The sequence below is a fragment of the Emys orbicularis genome, chromosome 21 (assembly GCF_028017835.1).
Source record: "Emys orbicularis isolate rEmyOrb1 chromosome 21, rEmyOrb1.hap1, whole genome shotgun sequence".
Taxonomy (NCBI): Eukaryota; Metazoa; Chordata; order Testudines; family Emydidae; genus Emys; species Emys orbicularis.
Window position 1 is genome coordinate 9,277,213 of NC_088703.1, and position 21,206 is coordinate 9,298,418.

The 21,206-nt window shown below is 48.5% G+C and overlaps 1 protein-coding gene across 1 annotated transcript in view; it reads right to left on the minus strand.

The window, feature by feature from the left end:
- LOC135892886 (uncharacterized) overlaps positions 1-21,206 on the minus strand; it is a gene marked incomplete at its 5' end in the record, with an annotated part of 126,392 nt that overhangs the window by 71,589 nt on the left and 33,597 nt on the right. Inside the window, 1 exon segment of the mRNA XM_065420654.1 lies at positions 15,339-15,668. Coding sequence (XP_065276726.1) covers positions 15,339-15,668 — 330 coding nt within the window.

The window sequence follows — 21,206 nt, forward strand, 5'->3', positions numbered from 1 at the left end:
TGTGAGGCGAGTGGGAAAGAACTCTGTGAGAAGTTGTTGCGACCTTGTGTAGATAAGTATGGAATGTAGACTAGAGTCTAAATAAAGGTGAAAAATAAGATATCAGGATGATCTATGTATAAACAAAATGCAGCTGTTTCTCATTATTGTATGTAGCAAAAGGTATAAATGCTTGCTGTAATTGTTTACCTAGAGAGAGACCTGCCTAGGAAGGGGAAACCCTGTGTCCTAGTGCACTCTCTCCCTCTATGCAATTGCTTGAGAATAAAGTATCTGACTTTGCTGCACCCAAAAAGAGAACGAGAACTCTGTTTTTCTCCGACAATTTGGAGGCTCATCCGGGATGGCAACGCCCGCTGAGACAGCTGCAACTGCTGCGGACCATTCCCCTTCGAACCCCATGGCGCCACAATAGAGGTAGGAGACCTTTTGAAATCTCTATTGGGGTGTCAGAGGAGGACTGTCCGTGGGGCCGTCTGTCCCTGTTGGGCTTACACCATCCAAACTTATTGACTATGCAGCAAGATCAGATGCAGAGCGGTACTGGGGAACTGTTTTGCCACTCCCAATAAGGTTGGTTTGAAGTGGTACTGAGGACTTAGTTTGCCACCCTCAATAAAAGCAGTTGTATGCGGTACTGGGGACTATAGTTTGGCCGCCCCCAATAAGGTTAATGCATAATGGAAATGCATTAGGTTAATGCACCGGTGCAGAGGGGTTGTGGTAATGCCCTCAGAGAAGAACACAGATGTATTCAGTCTGGACAGAGGGGTGGTGGTGACAGCCTCAGGTTAAAATAATAAAAGGAGGAAAAAAGATAAAAAGAGGAGAAAACCGATGCATCGTCGTATTTAGAAATAGAGGCCTTGGTGTGTGTGTGCGTGTGTGTGTGTGTACACTAGTGTGAATGTGAGTCACCAGAAGACGCCCAGAGTATTCTGTGAAGCTGTTGGCTCGTGACCAGAAATATTCTAAAGCAAGCCTGGTGACTCCGCCTAGAGGATCGGTAAAGGATCCGACCCACGGTGGGCTGCCTCTGGCTGGCATCGTCTGGCGAGGGAGCTGCCTGGGTCTAGGATTCTGTGAACCCAACTCCCCTCCTTTTTTCTCTCCATGTGAGCCACTGACATCTGATCATCTCACTGGAAGCAATGAGAGTAAGCGGGGCCGTCTCTCGGAGACTAGCCAACGCTCTTTGCTGAAGGGATGTGTAGGAGGGTCATGGCCATCCTCGTTAACCTCTTCTGTGTGAGTGCCCTTAGTTTATGAGCCACTAGCGGACAGGGTGTTCTCCCTGTGTGTGATTGGAAAATGGGTGGGGAGCAGTCTAAGCATTCTCCCTCACCCCGTAAGGGTACCCCAGCATATTATATGTATGTAAATTATGGTCCTAGAATCTGCAGGTATTTAGACATTGGAATCTTTACACGCGTGAAAATCCATCTAAACAATGCCCACTAGAAGGTACCTTCAATCTAGATAAGATCATACATCTCAGAGGAGCTTTTAATCACCAAAAAAGCCACGGACACATAATGGGAGCAATTTGTCTATTGAGGAAAGGAACGGGTTAATTTGAAATTCAACTTGGCCCAGAGATTAAGAGAGAGCTGCTCTGCATTCAAGGTCAAGAATCAATGCAGACCATGCCAAGTACAAAGAAAAACTGCTTTCGGCCCCAGCTGGCTGTGAAAAAATATAGACAGAGGCAAACCAAAGGCAATACAAGTTACAGGACTGAGATTACATTTGAAAAGCTTAACTGTCCAGTGAGATCCAACAGTCTGCCTTTGCGACCTTGGAGCCGGTGTGGTTTGGTGACACTGAAGAAGCCACAGGCAGCCTGCCTGGACTGGAATCTCTGAAAGAGACACCGCAGGAGATCCCAGGATGTAAAAGAACAGCCCTCCCAAGAGCGGAAGCAAGTTGGAGATTCTGGGCAAGCTGTATACAGGATAATCTCCCGTTCACCTCTCCCCCTTCTCTGGACGTTATACACAAACATGGCCAGTCTGGACGTACGTGTGTGAGTATGAAAGTAGCTTAGAGCTTGGGGCATTAATGTTTTTTTTCCCCCCTGAGTGATGTGGGAGCGTTCCCAACACTCTCTGTTGTTGTTTTATTATTTTATTAATGAAGCTTTAAAATTCCGTCATATGGTGTGTTTTCTTTATTTTCCCCCAACGATCCTGCGGTGTCAGCCTGATCACCTGACATGAGGGATAGATTGGTAACAGAAATCTGTCAGTTTTGGTGGGAAATTGAGAAAGGGGGAGCCCTGCAGAATGCACACCATCTATTTGTTTTGCCCTTGTTATTTTATGTTTGCTTTGCTTGGTATTGTTGGTGTTATATGTTGAGGATTGCATGATTAAAAGTGTGCCCATTCTCAGCTGCAGTAAGTCTGAGAACCGGAGAGGGGTTTAGCATTCCTCTCTCCACCCCGGTTGACTGGGAAGGGTGTCAGGTGGATCTACCCCCAGTCGTAGCAGGACTGGGCAATAGAGAAGTTGGAGAAAAGGGAAGAGATGTGTACTCGATAACTAGAATTGAGCAATTAGAGTATAGATCATGAACCAGGCAGCAACTCAAACCTACGCCCAGGGCAAGTTGCAAGCCTTGAGACAGGACTTCCAGGCAGAAAAGGAAGCACTGGCTAAGCAAGTACCAGTCCTTCAGGGTCTTGTCAAAATTTAACCATTTGTGCTCAGCATATGCCGTAACAGCAGTGTGTTTGCCACAAGAGAAAATTTAATAGTTAAACGCCAATGGGCCATGTGTTTTTGCCCAGGTGGCAAGCCTCACGAGGGAGGACTCGGGTAGCCTTGTGAGTAAGAATGTTTAAGGGAAGAGACCAGAAAGCATGGGGGCTAGTTGAGAAGCCCATCGTGCTAGCTAAATTGGTAGTGAAACAAGCTGGTGCTCATGGAAGGGACGCTTCAGTGAGAAAAGCAGGATCAGGCCCAATTGGGCAGGCAGCAGAGTATTTGGAAACAGGTTGGAAACTTTTGAGGGCATAGTGGAAGGAAAGGAGTATGTAATTATAAGCATGGGGATTTCAAATCCCCAGGACAATAATTGGAATGGTAAAATCTGAGTTGATTGGGTGTCGTTTTGGGAGACAAGCAAATATTTTAAGGAAAGAGAGTGAGAAGTTAATTCTGTAGTTGCTAGAGAGAATCAAGCAGTTGAACTTTGTAAAATGCTAAAGAGGAAAGTTCTTGGTGTCTTTGAAATGTTTTAAATAAAGACCAAAGGTTGTGGCTGCAGCAGGGTCGTCAAAGCCAGGAGAATAAAAGATTTGAATTTGTTTTTGGGTAACAAAATAGCAGATAAAAGATCTGGTAAAGAGAGAGAAGGACAGTGCCCCTGGCTCTGTGTGGTTGAGCTGTCACTTTACTAGGGGTGCATGGAGATTTTGTAAGCATAAAAGAAACAGTTACACCTTGTGTAGAAATTAATGTGACTAGTGTTGTGGAAGTTGAATTATGGAGGAAATGTGCATTTTCCCCAGAACATGTGCAGTGTATATTGTAGCAGGGGTAAAAGAAATGCAAACCTACCATGCTATTTAATTAAAATCCTATTAGGCTCTAAGGGGCACTATAAGTAGTGTTTTCTTTCAGATCACTGTGTGTTTGAAAGCAGGAGTTGGAAGTAAAAGGCAATCAAAAGTCTGGGAAAGTTAATTGTTTCCCTTTTTAAGTAAGAATCTTTAAGCTGTGGATAGCTTTGGATCCAGAAGCAAGCCAGAAAGCATCTGTATTAATGCAAATTACCTAAATGATAAAGATAGAAGACATTGAAACCTGTGCTGCCTATGAAACAAATACAAGAAAATATGGGGTAATTCCTCTGTTTTGCCTGAAATCAACAAGAGTATTTGTATAAAAAGGAAATATTTTAAGCAATGACTGACTACCCCAGAAGGGGTAGACCTCTGTTCTTTTGTCTTTCAGATAATCAGAGAAAACTGATGCCAGCTGAACAGCATTGAATGTACCATGCATTTACTGGCACAATAGGAATTATGTTCTGTGTTCTATGTTCTGTCTTGTGGTGATTGTCTCGTGGCCAGAATTGTTGGGTTTAATATTTTCATAAGACAGTCTAGTTCAAAATTAAATAGAAGGGTTAAATAAAAAATCAGCTACTTGTTTTATTCAACTTGGAATACAAAGAGTTTGGATAATATCAGGAAAATGTGATATACTAAAGTCTAATACATTTGCTTAAGTAAGAAAAAAAGAAATTTCATTGGCCAGATCTTTTAATTGAAAAAATTGTTGTTAAAATTTGCATACCAACAGTCTTTGGAAGCAAGGACATGAAAGGTTAACCCACTCCCCATATTGCACATGGGATCCTTCTGGCTACCTCAGATTTCTAGCCAGAGGGCTGGGGAGGGAGGAAAGCTATTGGACACCAGAGGTTGTATTGAGTGAATTCCTCAAAAGTGGGTGTGCTCGTCCTGGCTTGTTGCTCCAAAGCTCTGTAATAAAGTTATTTTACTGGAAGGGTATATGTGGCTTACATTGAATAATAAGACTAAGGTACTGTATAATGGCAATGTGTATGTGTTCATTGTTGGGAAAAGGTGTATGAGTGAAGAGTGGAAGTTTCCTTTGTAGGTTAAAAGAAGCCAAGAAGGGGAGAAGGAAAAAGAACAGAACGAATTAACTGGGAAAAAAATACCTAGCAAGCTCAGTCCAAAGATAAGATGCTGGCCCCGTTCAAGGACACTGCTCACAGCTAAGACTTGGCTGACAACCAAGAAAAAGGGGGGGCCTGAATGTACCCAAGCAGCTATGAGATCTGCAAACCACTGCCAGGCATTAATGAAATGTGTTAGATTTCTTTTCTCACAGGTAAAGAAGCGCTACCCAAAGACCCTAGCAGCCCTGCCACTCCTTGGAACCAGGAGACTGGATCTATGTAAAGGTCCATCAGCGAAAGACTGCCCTGGCTCCATGCTGGAAGGGCCCTTTCCAAGTCCTGTTAACCACCAACACTGCCATGAAGTGCCATGGACTACCTGCCTGGACCCATGCTTCGCACTGAAAAAAAGACCCCTCCACCTCGGGAGGATTCTCCTACTGATGATTAGCCTATTTCTCCTCCTAGCTCTGCTGTGCCTTCTGGACAGCAGGGAAAAAGGACAAGGTGAAGTGCTAGTAACCTCTCCCTTGTCCACTGACAGACCTACTGTGCCTTTGGATTTTTCTAGAAGAAGCAAAACCATTATAGAGTGATGTGCTGGTAACCTCTCCCCTGTATGATGCTGAATTACGACTGTTTCAGGAAAAGAGAAGAAGAAGCACTCGCTCCATTGAAACCACCAAAGTCCAGGGATTCCTGCCTACAAAAGACATCAAGAACTGACCCTGGTAAAGAAACAAAGAATTATACACTGGCAGGAAGAAACTTGTGGGACCCATGCTGGGGAATGTATTGATTGGATTTGGGGGTTTATTCTACAGACTGCACCCTTTGTTTTGGATAAGTCCTTCAGCATGTATTGCCCTCCCTAATTGGATTTTAAATGACAAGTACCAAAGGCACCTTGTTGCCAGTGCCCCTGCCATCTCCTCCATTACACTATTACCCCTGTAATACATCCAAATACAGACAATGCCATATATTTGATAAAACCAATGGCCAAGGCCTTCACTCTTTAGTGATTTATTTAAATATTGTTTGGGTAAAAAATTATTTTTAAGGTTCAGGATATCCCATATAAGCGAACAATTGAGTGGAAAAAAACTGGTCAGAGGAGATAAAAGTATATGATATCACTACAAATGAACCCCAATAATCTGTAATTGAAATTGATGGGTTCTATAGTGAAGTAAATATGATGGCTGTCCCTGGAGTTTGCAATGTGTTAGATGAAAGAGGCCCTTATTGTTATTTAGTCACCCAATTAGTGAATAATTTAATGAATACCCAAAGAGTTTGTTCTGCCACCGGAAATTTTACCTGTATTGAAATTATTCCAGTGACTGATAATGTAACCTGTACTCTATTGCAATATACCCCCCCCCCCCTTATGCCATTAATATTAATGCCTCCCGGAAGTATATAAAGGTGTACAACCAACAGATGTGGTATAGTACTACGGCAAAGAGAGATGTATTAGGATATCGATGGACTGTGATTAATACTATACTAGGGACTGTCAAATTTACATTGACCTTATCCAGTTTCCAGATCCCAAATTGCTCACAGGGAGCTGCCATTAGATTAGCCCAACAGAGTGCCTGGGTTAGTTCCTCTAGAAAGAAGAGGGACTTGACCAGATCCCTATGGGATGGGGCTAATAGTGCAGCAGCAATTTGGAATATTTTTAAGAGCCAAGAACATGATGAGAAATTGGGGCAACTAGAAAAGGCCACTGGTCTTATTTCTGGAGCACAGCTGACCCAGGTGCAAGCTGGAGTTGATGAATTACATGTTATTTCCACCCTTAGTTAATAACCAGGAGCTGTTGACAGAGATGGTATTGAAGATCACTGAGGCTGGGAAGGTATTGCAGTGGGATTTGGCATGTTCAGAATTCAAGATTTCCTGAATGACCAGCTGATGGCCATTCAGAGTGATCTGGAGCATGAGGCATAGCCTACTGCCCTTACAGATACCTCAGGAATGCCATCTGCTGTGTGGCCATGGAGACATACTTGGAGATTTTCAGGATGGAGTTGTGTATACACAAAATGCTCCTCCCAAGCATATGGGCCGGTAGGAGGGATGTGGGCTCCCACATACCGAACCCTGCCGGGTCCATGGGGAGGATGCATGTGGTACTGGATTATTCCCCATGATGTCTGGGAGATTAGACCACCTGGTATGCCTAGCCAATTTGTTGTTAGTGCTCCTGGAATAACACCCGACATTAGGATGGGGATAGGGAATCAATGGACATTTTGGCCGTTAGAACCTCCACAGCTTCAGTGTATACATAAACTGAAGCCAGGGGAAGTTGTCACTGTTCATGACAATGTTTGCTGGGAGGGTAGGGGACAAGGAACTACCCTGACAGGACACCCACTATTTCAAGGTAATGATAGCTGTGTGTATGTTAAAACCACCATGTTGCGAGATATACATATTAATCAAGAATCTCTGAATTACAACGGCAAATTCATATGCTTCAAAATATATATCAAGTTGAAAAGAATGCCTTTCATACAGCTTATAGAGTGTCTACTTTATGTACTAAGTATGATGTATTGTGCTTTGTGACTAAAACTGTACAACTTGTCATAGAATGCAGTACAGTCTAGAGAAGAGTTAACTCGCACACACAAGACAGCCTTCATGGTGGAGATATTCAGATGTGATTTTTCAGGAGACCACACATCATTAATAATTGAAAAGACACATTCAACAGGCACTGTAGTACCAGGCAGAGACAGCACAAATTCCACAGCCTTGGCTAGATCTGCGTTTTGTACTGCATTACGGTCAATCTCTCTCGAAAAATCTTCTGCCACCTTTCGGTGATGGGCGTTCTCTGATGGTTCCAGACTGAAAGACAACTGGAGACAATTGATTTTGCACTGGACCCCTTGTCAGAGATGATTCTCATACAACATATTTAAGGTGGGAATTCTGATGTGGCATGCAGCGAGGCTGACTTGCAGTTGCTCCCACGGCGGCATATTCCTTAGCAAAGCCCACTCAAACTTTTCGGTGCACTCAAAGGCAGGTCTCCAGTGCTCTAAGTAGGACAGGCACGTTGTGTAAAAATTGTCAACTACATCGTAAAACTCCTTTTCTTTCATTTGCCTGCATTCTACAAGAGTGTGCAGTAGGTTCTTCACTTCCGTTGTGACAAATCTTTCTCCAAGCCTCTCTGATAAGTTAACGTGCAGGGAATGTATTTGCAGTGCCACTTCTGTCACTGACACATCGTTTTTCTCTATCATCTCTGTTATGTTTTGGAACATGGCAGTTTTGTCTGCTGACAAATAGAAGCCACAGTTGAGTGGCAGGATCATCAAAGAGCTTCTGTAGCAGTGTTGGGCATTTAGCTTGAGAAAGAAAATATGCTTTAAGCCCATCAAAATTGAGAAAATCCTGTGTTGCTGGTCTCGATGAGAGGAAGCGTGTGCTGCCATGCTCTAGTAATTTGGTATACTCAATTTCAATAAATCCACAGAAGTCTTTCAGCTCTTCAACACGCACTGTGTAGATCTGAAAGTATTTGTAAACCTTTCCAGCAAAGATCTCCACATCTAAAGGCAGACAATCAGTTCGGAGTTATGCACAATATGTGCACCGCACCCAATACTGAAGATCTCTTTTCCTAAATTGGCCTGGAGATTTCACCACAAATTGTTTTTCCCACAACGTCTGGCACCCCCAAAGTTAATGTTGGTGTTGGCTGCACAAATTCCAACAATCTTGTCACTAAGAGAGTACTTCTCGATCACTTGCTGGATGAATGCACACTGCAAATCTGATGGTTCCCTGGGTAGAGATGAAAAGTCAGTAATTTTTGTGCAAACTCCACCCAGTGGGAGAAAATACCGTATAAGAACAGGAAATAGTTTTTGCTCCTTTTTGTTCGATGCATCCACACTAAGCATAATAAAGGACCACTCAAGCTGCATTTTTTCAATGGATAAAGGGGCTAAGACGTTGCAAGTGATTGCCTCAGATTTTGTGCAAGCAGATGAAAACTTAGATTGGTATAGTTTCCTAATTAATTGTGATGTACAGTCACTAGACCGGAAACTGTGTCTGTGATGCACTGAGTGGTAAGCAAACACTCCCTCACTGGCAAAAACTTTTTTAGCTTCTGTGTCTTACCTCAGAAAAAATCCTGAAACACTTGGTGTTAAACACTTACTTTTATCAGCATCTCTGTGTTTCTTGCTTTGAAGGTGTTGGGCAATGTCATTATGACCGCTTCTAGCAATGGAGAAATGTGCTGCACATGTCTCACATACAACTTTGCTGTTGTCCAATGTTGAAGTGTCTTTTTTTAAAAACTTGAACGGTTTTTGGAGGTCTTCATTACAATTACACAGATGTTTCCTAGACATTTTTATAGCAAAAAATGACCACACACCAACTGTTGATTCTTCTAAGGACACAGGTATTCACAAGCTCTCCCTCCCCCCCCCCCCCCACACACACAAAAGGAACAAAAGCATCACCTGGCAACATCATGTGACTGGTGGCAGCATTGCCTTCACAGCTGGGCAATGGAGAGCATCAGCTGCTTGCTGGCCTGCCTGGCTCTGAAGACAGCACCCCCGCCAGCAGCAGCAAAGAAGTAAGAGTAGCATGGTAGTATTGCCACCCTTACTTGTAACACAACCAGCCCTTGACAAAGGAGAACATGTGTGTGAATGAACTGTGTGTGCTCCTTGTAGGGATGTTTTGGATACATATCAGTCTGCCTCTGGCTGGCACCCTGCTCCTGACAGACCCTATTTTGCTGAACCAATTTCTTGCTATGGGCCAAGTTAATCTCCAGAGATCTCTATGGCCTGGTAAATCCGCTACTGAAACACCAGGGTAGAATTGATTTGCAAGTGTTCCTTCACAAGGCTTTCTCGGAACACTGGCCCAGCCCAGCATCTGGGCACGGCTCTCTGCCTCTACGACAGGCAGCTTTTTTGGCTCAGGGAGACTCTGAGCTAAAACAAAACGTACAATTAAAACCCCTTCCTATTTCACACTGTCTCAACACTCAGGCTCCAAAGCGAGGCAAACCTTGGAGCTGGGAAGAGACCATCACGCTGCTTTCAGCCTGCCGCTGCAACTCAGCTAACCAGAAAAAATCAGCGTTTACGTAGGAGAGCATTGCCACTAACCCCAGTCGGAGAGCGGGGACTGCTGCCCGGGGGGACAGCTCTGAAGGCAGCCCTTCCTTCACAAATCAGGGCAAATGTCCAGTTTTAGTGAAAAAGTAGGGACGGCCAGAAGAGAGCTGAAAAAGGGGACTGTCCCTGCCAAAACAGGACATATGGTCACCCTTCTACAGAGGGGGTGAGAGGGGAGCATTTCGAGGAGTAGAGAGCCAGTGACACCTTGTGGAAGTTTTTAGGAATTACAAGAAATCAGAAAATGGCAAAAACCCATCTTTCAGCTGTCAATATGCTACTAAGGCAAAGAGAAGGGGGAATAATGTGGTTGTTCCCCAACATCATCCCCTGTGAAATGTGCGAGAGGGCTCGTGTCTGGACACAGCTGCTGTCTCCGTGTCTAGCTGTGTAATATTACCGCAGGGTATTTATACAGCACAAGGAGCGGGTGGGGCAGGACTGAGGGGCCAGGACAGAGCGGGGCGGGAATTTGGGAAGGTTAGAGGGAAGCTCTCTGTATCTGTATCTGTAACCCAGCCCATTCCTTTCTAGTAAGCAAGGCACCATCATGCAGCTGCACTCAGTTCTGCACCTTATCTACACACTAGAAGCTGTAATGATCATTTACTGGGGGCCCGAGCTGGCTGCTGCACAGAGAGACGGGGCCTGGTGCCCCGAGCTCCGGGGGCATTGGGCACAGAGAGAGGAGACAGGTCCTGGTGCCCTGAGCTCAGGGGGCATCGGGCACAGGCAGACAGATGGGGCCTGGCGTCCTGAGTTCAGGGGGAATCAGGCACAGACAGACAGATGGGGCCTGGCCCCCTGAGCTCAGTGGGCATTGGGCACAGACACACAGACAGGGCCTGGTGCCCTGAGATCAGGGTGTATTGGGCACAGACAGACAGATGGGGCCTGGCGCCCCGAGTTCAGGGGGCATTGGGCACAGACAGACAGACAGACAGGGCCTGGTGCCCTGAGATCAGGCTGTATTGGGCACAGACAGATGAGAACACCAGGCTTTACCAGGGCCTGGCGCATCAGGAACAGGCAGACACCCATAGTCAATCTCTCCCCATAGCTCATTTAAATGTTGGGATAGTCGTGTCGTGGGGAAGGAACCGACTGTCCCAGTGCACCAGACAATGGCTCTGCAGGGCGCACCACATGCTGTCTGCATGGCTGGGCACAGGCTGCTCAGGGATGGGCATCGGAGCTGCTGGGAGCTACACCAGGGAAAGCTGGGGCTGGGGCGGAGCAGGGGAGCCTTCCAAGTTAGCTGGGGGGACAATGGTGCCAGGGCCCCCACAGGGGGAGTGGAGACCCCCAGCCCCCAGACGAGCCCCATCAGCGTCCCCACAGTCCAGGCAGCTGGTAGCCCTGGGGCTGCTTTGTGCAGGATCCCACCGGCCCATCTCTCACTGCAGGCGGAGACCAGCCCAGCCTGGCTGGCATGCGGCTCTCACAGCACCACGTCTTCCCTCACCAGCCAGGTCATCTCGCTGTCGGGGTCCTCCGGGGGCTCTGGATTTGCCGCACCCTGGGACTGGGGCGGGGTCCCTGGAGCCCCCAGCTCCTCCAGGTGCACATGGCCTGCAAGCAAGAGGACAGGGTGAAGCACCCGGGCCAATGACCTTTGCCCCCAGCCCCACCTCACCCAGGTGCCAGGGCGCCTTGTGAATGGGACCCCACCGTAGGATTGCCAACTTTCGAATCGCACAAAGCTGAACACCCCTACCCCTCCCCTTCTCCAAGGTCCCGCCCCCACTCGCTCCATGCCCCCTCCCTCCATCGCTCACTCTCCCCCACCCTCATGCACTTTCACCTGACTGGAGCAGGGTGGTTGGGTGCGGGGGGGAGGAGGTGAGGGCTCCGGCTGGGGCTGTGGGCTCTATGGCAGGGGTGGGGAAGAGGAGTTTGGGGTGCAGGAGGGAGCTGGGACAGGGGGTTGGGATGTGTGTGTGGGGGGACAGGCTCCAGGAGGGAGTTTGGGTGTGGGAGGGGACTTCAGGTTGGAGCAAGGGGTGAGGGTCTGGGAGGGGTTTAGGGGTGCAAGGTCCCTGCGCCGCTTACTGTTTCTCCCAGGAAGCGGCCACCAGGTCCTTGCGGCCCCTAGGTGCATGGGCGGCCAGGGATGCTCTGCGCGCTGCCTTCGCATCTGCAGGCACCGCCCTCACAGCTCCCATTGGTTGCGGTTCCCAGCCAATGAGAGCTGTGGAGCCAGCACTCGGGGCGGAGGCAGCGTGTGGAACCTGCCATAGCCCCGGATCCCAACTGCGCCATTGACCGGAGCTGCCATGGTCGTTTTTCGAACGGGCGTTCTGGTCGAAAACCGGATGCCTGGCAACCCTACACCACTGCCAGGGCAGGGCTGTAGGGACGGGGCAACCGCAGGCCGGGACACTGGGCCTGTGCGTGGCAGCCAGAGCAGGGTCCCCAGCAGCTGTGAGAGCAGCAGATCCCCAGGCAGGGAGGTAGCCCAGGGCCTGGACAGGGCACTGGGCTGCCACTCAGGGGCACTGGGTTCCAGCTGGGGCTGGACTCCAGGGTCAGGAGGGCAACCCTCATCCCAGCCCCGCTTCCTTGCAGCGCTGTGCTCCGGGTTCAGGGCTCTTACCCAGGGGGTTCCCAGCGGCTCTGTCCCGCCGCATCCTCCAGTAGAGCAGGACCCCGCAGATCAGCACCACGACAGCACCCAGGCCGAGGAGCACAGACCAGAGCAGCCCAGAGCCTGGGGAGAGAGCCGGGCAGTGAGCTATGCCCCCCCCCCCACGGACCTGCCACAACCATGGGGCTGACCCCTGCCTCTGCCCCACAGCCCCTGAGACTGACTCTCTCCCCTCCCAGAGCCCCCTGCCAAGGCTGATTCCATCCCCTCCCCAATAACTCCCCATGGCCTGTCTCTGTCCCCACCCCATGGGCCCCCCCACGGCTGACTCCCTCTCCTTCCCCACAGTCCCTATTTGTCTGACTCTGTCCCCCACTCCACAGCCCCCATCCTGAGGACACCTCCCTGCCCCACCCCACAGCCCCACCCGGGATTGAGTTCCTTGCCCTTAGAACCTTGGCTGGTCAACCCCACCCCCTCTGCCACAGGCCCCGGGGAGGAGGGTGGAGTGTGGGGCAGTGCAGGGCCCTGCGCTGGAGGTGGCTAAGGGGTAGGGTTGCCAACTGCCTAATCACATAAACCCGAACACCCTTGCCCCACACCTGTCCCCTGCTCCTTCCCCAAGGCCATGCCCCTTCTCACTCCATCCCCCCGCGCCCCGTTGCTCGCTCTCCCAAGTCCTCACTGACTTTCACCAGACTGAGACAGGGGGTTGGTGTGGGAGGGGATGTGGGCTCTTGGAGGGAGTTTGGGTGCAGGAGGTGGCTCAGGCCAGGGGCCGGGGTGCAGGAGGGAGTGCAGAATCTGGGAGGTAGTTTGGGTGCAGGAGGGGATGCAGAATCTGGGAGGGAGTTTGGGTGCAGCAGGGGACTCAGGGCTGGGGGTTGGAGTGCAGGAGGGGGTGAGGTCTCTGGAAGGGAGTTTGGGTGCAGGAGGGGACTCAGGGCTGGGGCAGGGAGTTGGGGTGCTGGAGGCGGCTCAGGGCTGGGCTGCCCCCAGGGACCATTCCCAGCCCAAGGAGTCCGAGGGAGGGGGATGTGTTATAGAGAGGGTTGGGGAACTAACTCCCAGAGGCCTCTCCCCAGCTTCTCCCACAGGCCCTGTCCCTCAGACTCCTTCTCAGGCCCTGCCCCCAGACTCCTCCCCCAGGCCTCACAGGCTCTCTGCCCCCCAGATCTGTGCTCTGGGTCTGCCTGCAGGGGTAGCAGACTCCAGCACAGGACCCAGGGCTGGCAGGAGAGGGAGCCCTGTGGCGGAGGAGGCTGCTCAGAGACCCAGGAGTGGTGCCCCAGGCTGAGCAGGGCTGTGGGAACCTCTGGGACAGTCAGTAACCTCGGCCAGGGTGTCACTCCCACCCACCCCGTGTCTGCAGAAACATGGGCATGGCTACGGAGCTGGGCACTCACCAGCCTGCCCAGCACACACCACGCTGGCCTCAGAGCCACGGCCACACAGCCTGGGACCCAGCCGCCTCAGCTGGCACTCGCTGATGAGAGACTCCTGGCCCGAGCAGCTCACGCCGTCCAGCCAGACGTCGCCGGCCCCGTGGCCGAACTGAGCAACCCCCGGGGCTGACAGCGCCGTGCCGCAGCCCAGCTGCTTGCACACCACTCCCGCCTCCGGCAGGCCCCAGCCGGCGTCACACACGGCACCCCAGGTGTCGTTAATCAGCACCTCCACTCGCCCGGAGCAGGGGCTTGGGCCACTCATCAGCCGCAGCCTCAGCTGGCCCTGATCTGAAACACAAAGCACAGGGCATGAGAGGCTGTTCCCAGCCGCCAGGTGCCCGGATGCACAGCACCGCACGCAGATGGGGTGTGTGTGTCTGCACAGAGCAGAGAGGAGCCATTTCTATTTCATCCCACCTGTGTGCATGTGTGCGCGCACTCACACACTCACACACACATGCACTCCCCCATACATATGCTGTGATACATGCAGACACACACACACACAGAGTCCCATGCACAACCGCTATATGGCCCTGTGCGCACAAACACACATTGCCTCAAACGCACACAAACACACATACATACTGCCCCCCCATACACATGCTGCCTCACAAGCAGACACATACACAGAGTCCCATGCACAACCCCCATAAGTCGTTATGCACACACACACATTGCCTCAAATACACACACTGTCACATGCATACATACTGCCATTAGGGTTGCCAACTAATTGCAGAAACCCAAACACTCTTGCCCTGCCACCTTCTCCGAGGCCCCGCCCCCGCTCACTCCATCCTCCCTCCCTCCGTCGCTCACTCTCCCCCACCCTCACTTTCATCCGGTTGGGGCAGGTGGTTGGGGTGCAGGAGAGGATGCGGGGTGCAGGCTTTGGGAGGGAGTTTGGGTGCGGGAGGGGGCTTAGGGCTGGGGCAGGCGGTTTGAGTGCAGGAGGGGGATGGGAACTGCAGCCAATGGGAGCTGCAGAGTCAGCACTCAGGACAGGGCAGTGCGCAGAGACCGCCTGTGCACCCTTGCACCTAGGAACAAGAGGGACATGCTGGTCGCTTCTGGGAGCCATGTGGAGCCAGGGCAGGTAGGCTGCCTGCCTTAGCCCTGCTGCGCTGCTGGACTTTTAGCACCTAAAATCTCCCGGATTGGTTTCAGTAGCCTCTGGGAGATGGGGGCCGATTCTGGGAGACTCCCGGGCAGTCTGGGAGGGTTGGCAACCCTAACTGCCACACATGTATGCAAATATCCATAGACTGTCCCGTGTACACACACACACACACACACACACACACACACTGCCAGAAACACGTACAGAGACAATCACACACAAACCCCGAAACACACACGCACACACACACCAACACACCTAGGCTGACTCCCAGGGGTTAGCACCCTCTGCAGAGCCCCCACCCCACTTCCAGCAGCACAGGCTCCTTCCGCCCTGGGTGTTACCTGAGCACACAACACTGGCATCTTCTCCGGGGTTACAGCCATGCTCTCCCCAAGGCTTAGACTTGCATTTGGTGAGGGCAGCTTCTGCCCCTGTGCACTGAACCTCATCCAGCCACACACGGTCAGATCCTTGTCCAAAGTGAGCCCCACGTGGCGCTGATAACGCCGTCCCACAGCCCAGCTGCCTGCACACGACTTCAGCCTCGGACAAGTCCCAGCTGCCATCACACACGGTTCCCCACAGCTGGTTGTGAAGCACCTCGACTCTCCCAGAGCAACGACTTGGGCCGTTCACCAGTCGGAGCGGAGCCACTTCTGAGATGCCTGAGCCTGCAAACAACCAAGGGAATAAACACTCAGGGAGGTTCCTGTGTATCTGATCTCTAGTGACACAGGGAACGTAGTGCCTTGAGACACAGGACTGGCTGGAGAGGCAGACTCTGGAAATTGAGAGAAAGGAAAATGCCGGCTGCTTTTTGTTTTGTACTGTGTTCAGGGAAACAGGACTTTGTAAATAAATCAGATCGCACCAAAGAAACACTTCACTTGTGTAATCAATTTCTCCTCTTAAAGAAACCCATCAAGGCCCCACTATGGCTAATGCAACAAATGGGCAACACTCCTCATTTAGGAAGAGCAGAGTGGGCCCATGGCAGTGGGAGGTGGCACCCTGAATTGCTTTACAGTTAGTGAGCACTCAACAGTGCTGGACATGGAAAGTGTAGGGAACACTGTTCCCATTGAGCCATGGCAAGAGGGGTCTGCAACACCCCCCAGCTCAAAGACCAGGGTGAACAGCACTTTGAACACCCGCTGCAATGTGTAGAAAGACACTCTGTGTTGCTCTGGGGGATCAGTCTATGGGAGCCTGCAGGGGTCTCGTGCTGCCACGAGAAAAACAATCCCTCGAGTTTCTAAGAATGATCAGTGATAATTTTCTAGCACAACAAGTATGGCCCCTGACTCGGGCTGGGCCTACAGGAGACTGACGGATAAAGGAGAATTTATCACAGAATTACAAATGGGAAGGTGCAGAGGTGCAAGTGATCCGGACCTGAGCATACTGGCTATGTGCAAACACAAAACTTAGTAAAGCATTTGATATGGTTGTGACGTTGTGCAGTCTATATGGTTTTATAAAAACATGATAATAAGTGAATATAATGTAACTGGAATTGTTTTATAAAAACATGATAATAAGTGAATATAATGTAACTGGAATATGCTTGATGCAAAAAGTCTCTTGTAAGGTATCATTACAAAGCTTATAATCTACTGACTGTGATCATCGTATTTGTATAAATGTACCACTCTTGTATCTAAAACTAGAAATATAAAATATAACTCTGAGGGCCTATTGTAATTATGCAAAGTGTGGGTCATTAATGGTGGTTTGGAATCTTGATGACTCCTATTAACTAGGACAATTGTCTACAGATGGTTGTGTTTTACCTGTGAGTCTTCCTGTATACCTGTGTGCTGGCAAGTGGGTAATGAAGTCTTGCAGTGACATGTGATCATGTCACCTGAACTGGAATCCATCTTTAACCTTGTGCTTTTCCAGTGTGGGGGGGTAGAAACCCAGAGGGACAAAGGGTTCCCGCCTTATGCAAAAGATATAAAGGGGTGGGACAGAACAGAGAGGAGGAGAGGAGCCATCATGAAGAATCCCCTAGCTATCACCTGAGCGGGAACAAGAGCTGTACCAGGGGAAAGAATTGGGCCCAGGCCTGGAAGGTGTCCAGTCTGAGAAAAAAACTTACTGAAGCATCTCTGAGGGTGAGATTATCTGTATTCAGTTTGATTAGACATAGATTTGTGCATTTTATTTTATTTTTCTTGGTGACTTACTTTGTTCTGTCTGTTACCACTTGGAAACACTTAAATCCCACTTTCTGTATTTAATAAAATCACTTTTTACTTATTAATTAACTCAGAGTATGTATTAATACCTGGGGGAGCAAACAACTGTACATATCTTTCTATCAGTGTTATAGAGGGTTAACAATTTATGAGTTTACCCTGTATAAGCTTTATAAAGGGTAAAACAGATTTATTTGGGTTTAGACCCCATTGGGAGTTGGGCATCTGAGTGCTAAAGACAAGCATACTTCTGTGAGCTGCTTTCAGGTAAACTTGCAGCTTTGGAGCAAGTAATTCAGACCCTGGGTCTGTGTTGGAGCAGACGGGAGTGTCTGGCTCAGCAAGACAGGGTGCTGGAGTCCTGAGCTGGCAGGGAAAACAGGAATAGAAGTAGTCTTGGTACATTAGGTGGCAGCTCCCAAGGGGGTTTCTGTGATCCAACCCGTCACAATGGTATCGCATTATATTCTTATCGATAAACTAGGCAAATACAACTTAGATCGGGCTACTATAAGGTGGGTGCATAACTGGCTGGATAACCATTCTCAGAGAGTAGTTATAAATGGTTCACAATCCTGCTGGAAAAGTATCACAAGTGGGGTTCCGCAGGGGTCTGTTTTGGGACCGGCTCTGTTCAATATCTTCATCAATGTCTTAGATATTGGCATAGAAAGTACGCTTATTAAGTTTGCAGACGATACCAAACTGGGAGTGATTGCAACTGCTTTGGAGGATAGGGTCATAATTCAAAATGATCTGAACAAATTGGAGAAATGGTCTGAGGTAAACAGGATGAAGTTTAATAAAGACAAATGCAAAGTGCTCCACTTAGGAAGGAAAAATCTGTTTCACACATAGAGAATGGGAAGAGACTGTGTAGGAAGGAGTACGGCAGAAAGGGATCTAGGGGTTATAGTGGACCACAAGCTAAATATGAGTCAACAGTGTGATGCTGTTGTAAAAAAAGCAAACGTGATTCTGGGATGCATTAACAGGTGTGTTGTGAGCAAGACGCGAGAAGTCATTCTTCCGCTATACTCTGCGCTGGTTAGGTCTCAACTGGAATATAGTGTCCAGTTCTGGGCACCGCATTTCAAGAAAGATGTGGAGAAATTGGAGCGGGTCCAGAGAAAAGCAACAAGAATGATTAAAGGTCTAGAGAACATGACCTATGAAGGAAGGCTGAAAGAATTGGATTTGTTTAGTTTGGAAAAGAGAAGACTGAGAGGGGACATGATAGCAGTTTTCAGGTATCTAAAAGGGTGTCATGATGAGGAGGGAAAAAACTTGTTCATCTTAGCCTCTAAGGATAGAACAAGAAGCAATGGGCTTAAACTGCAGCAAGGGAGGTTTAGGTTGGACATTAGGAAAAAGTTCCTAACTGTCAGGGTGGTTAAACATTGGAATAAACTGCCTAGGGAGGTTGTGGAATCTCCATCTCTGGAGATATTTAAGAGTAGTTTACATAAATGTCTATCAGGGATGGTCTAGACAGTATTTGGTCCTGCCACGAGGGCAGGGGACTGGACTCGATGACCTCTCGAGGTCCCTTCCAGCCCTAGAATCTATAAATCTATAAACGTACCTTTGTGATCATCTAGTCTGATCCTAGAGCAGAGCTTTTACAGAAACAGCCATTCTTGACTCAACAATTGTCAGCGATCGAGAATCCACCACAACCCGTGGTAAATTGTGCCGGTGGTTAATTACCCTCACCATTCTAAATGTATGCCTCATTTCCACTCTGAATTTGTCTAGCTTCAACTTCCAGCCATTGGATCCTGTTCTACCTTTCTCTGCTAGATTGAAAAGCCCTTTATTAAATATTTATTCCCCAGGTAGATTCTTGTAGACTGGTTTGTGATCAAGTCACCTCTTACCCTTCTCTTTGTTAATAGATTGAGCTCCTTGAGCCTATCACTGTAAGGCAGGTTTTCTTATCCTTTAATCATTCTTGTGTCTCTTCTATGACCCTCTCCAATTTATCAACATCCTTCCTGGATTGTGGGCACCAGAACTGAATACTGTATTCCTGCAATGGCCACAGCAGTGCCAAATATACAGGTAAAATATCCTTTCTACTCCTGCTAATGATTCCTCTCTTTATATATCCCAGGTTTGCATTAGCCCTTTTGACCACAGAGTCTCAGTGGGAGCTCATGCCCAACTGATTGTCCACCATGACCTGGAAATCTGTTTCTGAGTCAGTTTCCCAGGATATAATCCCCCATCATGTAAACATGATCTACATTCTTTGTTCCTAGATGTAGATATTTACATTTCAATGTATATTGTTTGCTTGCACCTAGTTTACCAAGCAATCCAAATCAGGCTGAATCAGTAACCTGTGCACTTCATTATTTACCACTCCCCCAATTTTTGTATCATCTTCAAATTTTAACACCTATGATTTTATATTTTCTTCTAAGTCATTTATAAAAATGTTAAATATCATAGGTCCAAGAACCACTCTCTGCCATGTGTGCCATGTTAATTTTATACTGTTCTAGTTTTTTTAATCAAAATGTTCTGTGGTACCTTACAGAAGTCTAAGTCTATTTCATCCACACTATTACCTTTATCAACCAAACGGGTAATCTCATAAAAAAAATATCAAGTTAGTTTGACAAGATCTATTTTCCATAAACCCATGTTCATTTCCTTTAATGACATTACCCTCCTTTAATTCTTTATTGTTCAACTCCCATATCAGCCACTTCTTTATCTTGCCTGGGATTGACGTTAGGCTGACAGGCCTGTAATTAGCCAAGTTATCCCTTTTACTCTTTTTAAAAATTGGCACAACATTAGCTTTCTTCCAGGCTGCTGGAGCTTTCCTAGTCCTCCAAGACTTATTGAAAATTAATAATAACTGTCCAGCATGCTCCATACTTGGCTGTTTTAAAACCCTTGGATTCAAATTATCTGGACCAGCTGATTTTAAACTATCTACCTTTCGTGGCTTCTGTTTAACATCCTCCTGATACATTAGTGGAATAGACAGAGTGTTATCATCACCATATGGCGAGACTATATGATCTCTTTTTCCCAAATACAGACAAAAATATTTATTGAACACTTCTGCTCTGTCCGCATTGTTATTGATATTTCTACCATTTCCATCTAAGCATGGACTGATATCATTGTCAGGATTCTTTTGGTTCTTAATATATTTTAAAAACGCCTTCTTGTTGTCATTTACTCTGCTGGCCATAGATTTCTTATTCCGTCACTTTGCTTCCCTTATCAATTTTCTACTAACTAGAACAATCAAATGGGGATGAAGGCCTCTCCACACAGCACACATACCCCTCTCTGCAGTAGAGGCCCATAGCACAGTGATGGGGCTCTGGGGTCAGCACTAACTCAGACAGGAAAGCATGCTCTATTGAGCTTCCCAACAGGCTCTCTGCAGCATCAACAGTGCAAGGGAAAGCGAGAGTTACCTGAGCACACAACACTGGAATCTTCTGCATAATTGAAGTTATGGTCTCCCCAAGACCTAGCCCTGCATTCGGAGATGGCAACTTCTGTCCCTGTGCAGTTAACATCATCCACCCAGGGACAGTTAGATCCATGTCCAAACTGAGCCCCATGTGGCGCTGATAACGGTGTCCCACTGCCCAGCACACAACTCCAGCATCACGTAAGTCCCAGCTGCCATCACACCCAGTTCTCCACTGCTGGTTATGAAACACCTCGACTCTCCCAGCCCAGCGATTGTGGCCATTCACTAGCTGGAGCAAAGGCACTTCTGAGATGCCTGAGCCTTCAAACACCCAAGGCAATAAACACTCAGGGAGGTTCCTGTGCCTCTGATTGCTAGAGACGCTGGGGAACATAGTGCCTTCCACTGAAGGGTCTGAATGGGCTCCACACACAGCGACTGCCTGTCCCAGGCTGAATCACCACCACTGACATCCAGCTCTCATGGTGGTCCCTGAGCTGCTCCCTGCAGCACAGGCCCTTAGCACCACACTGGAGTGTTGGGGTCAGCACTGACTG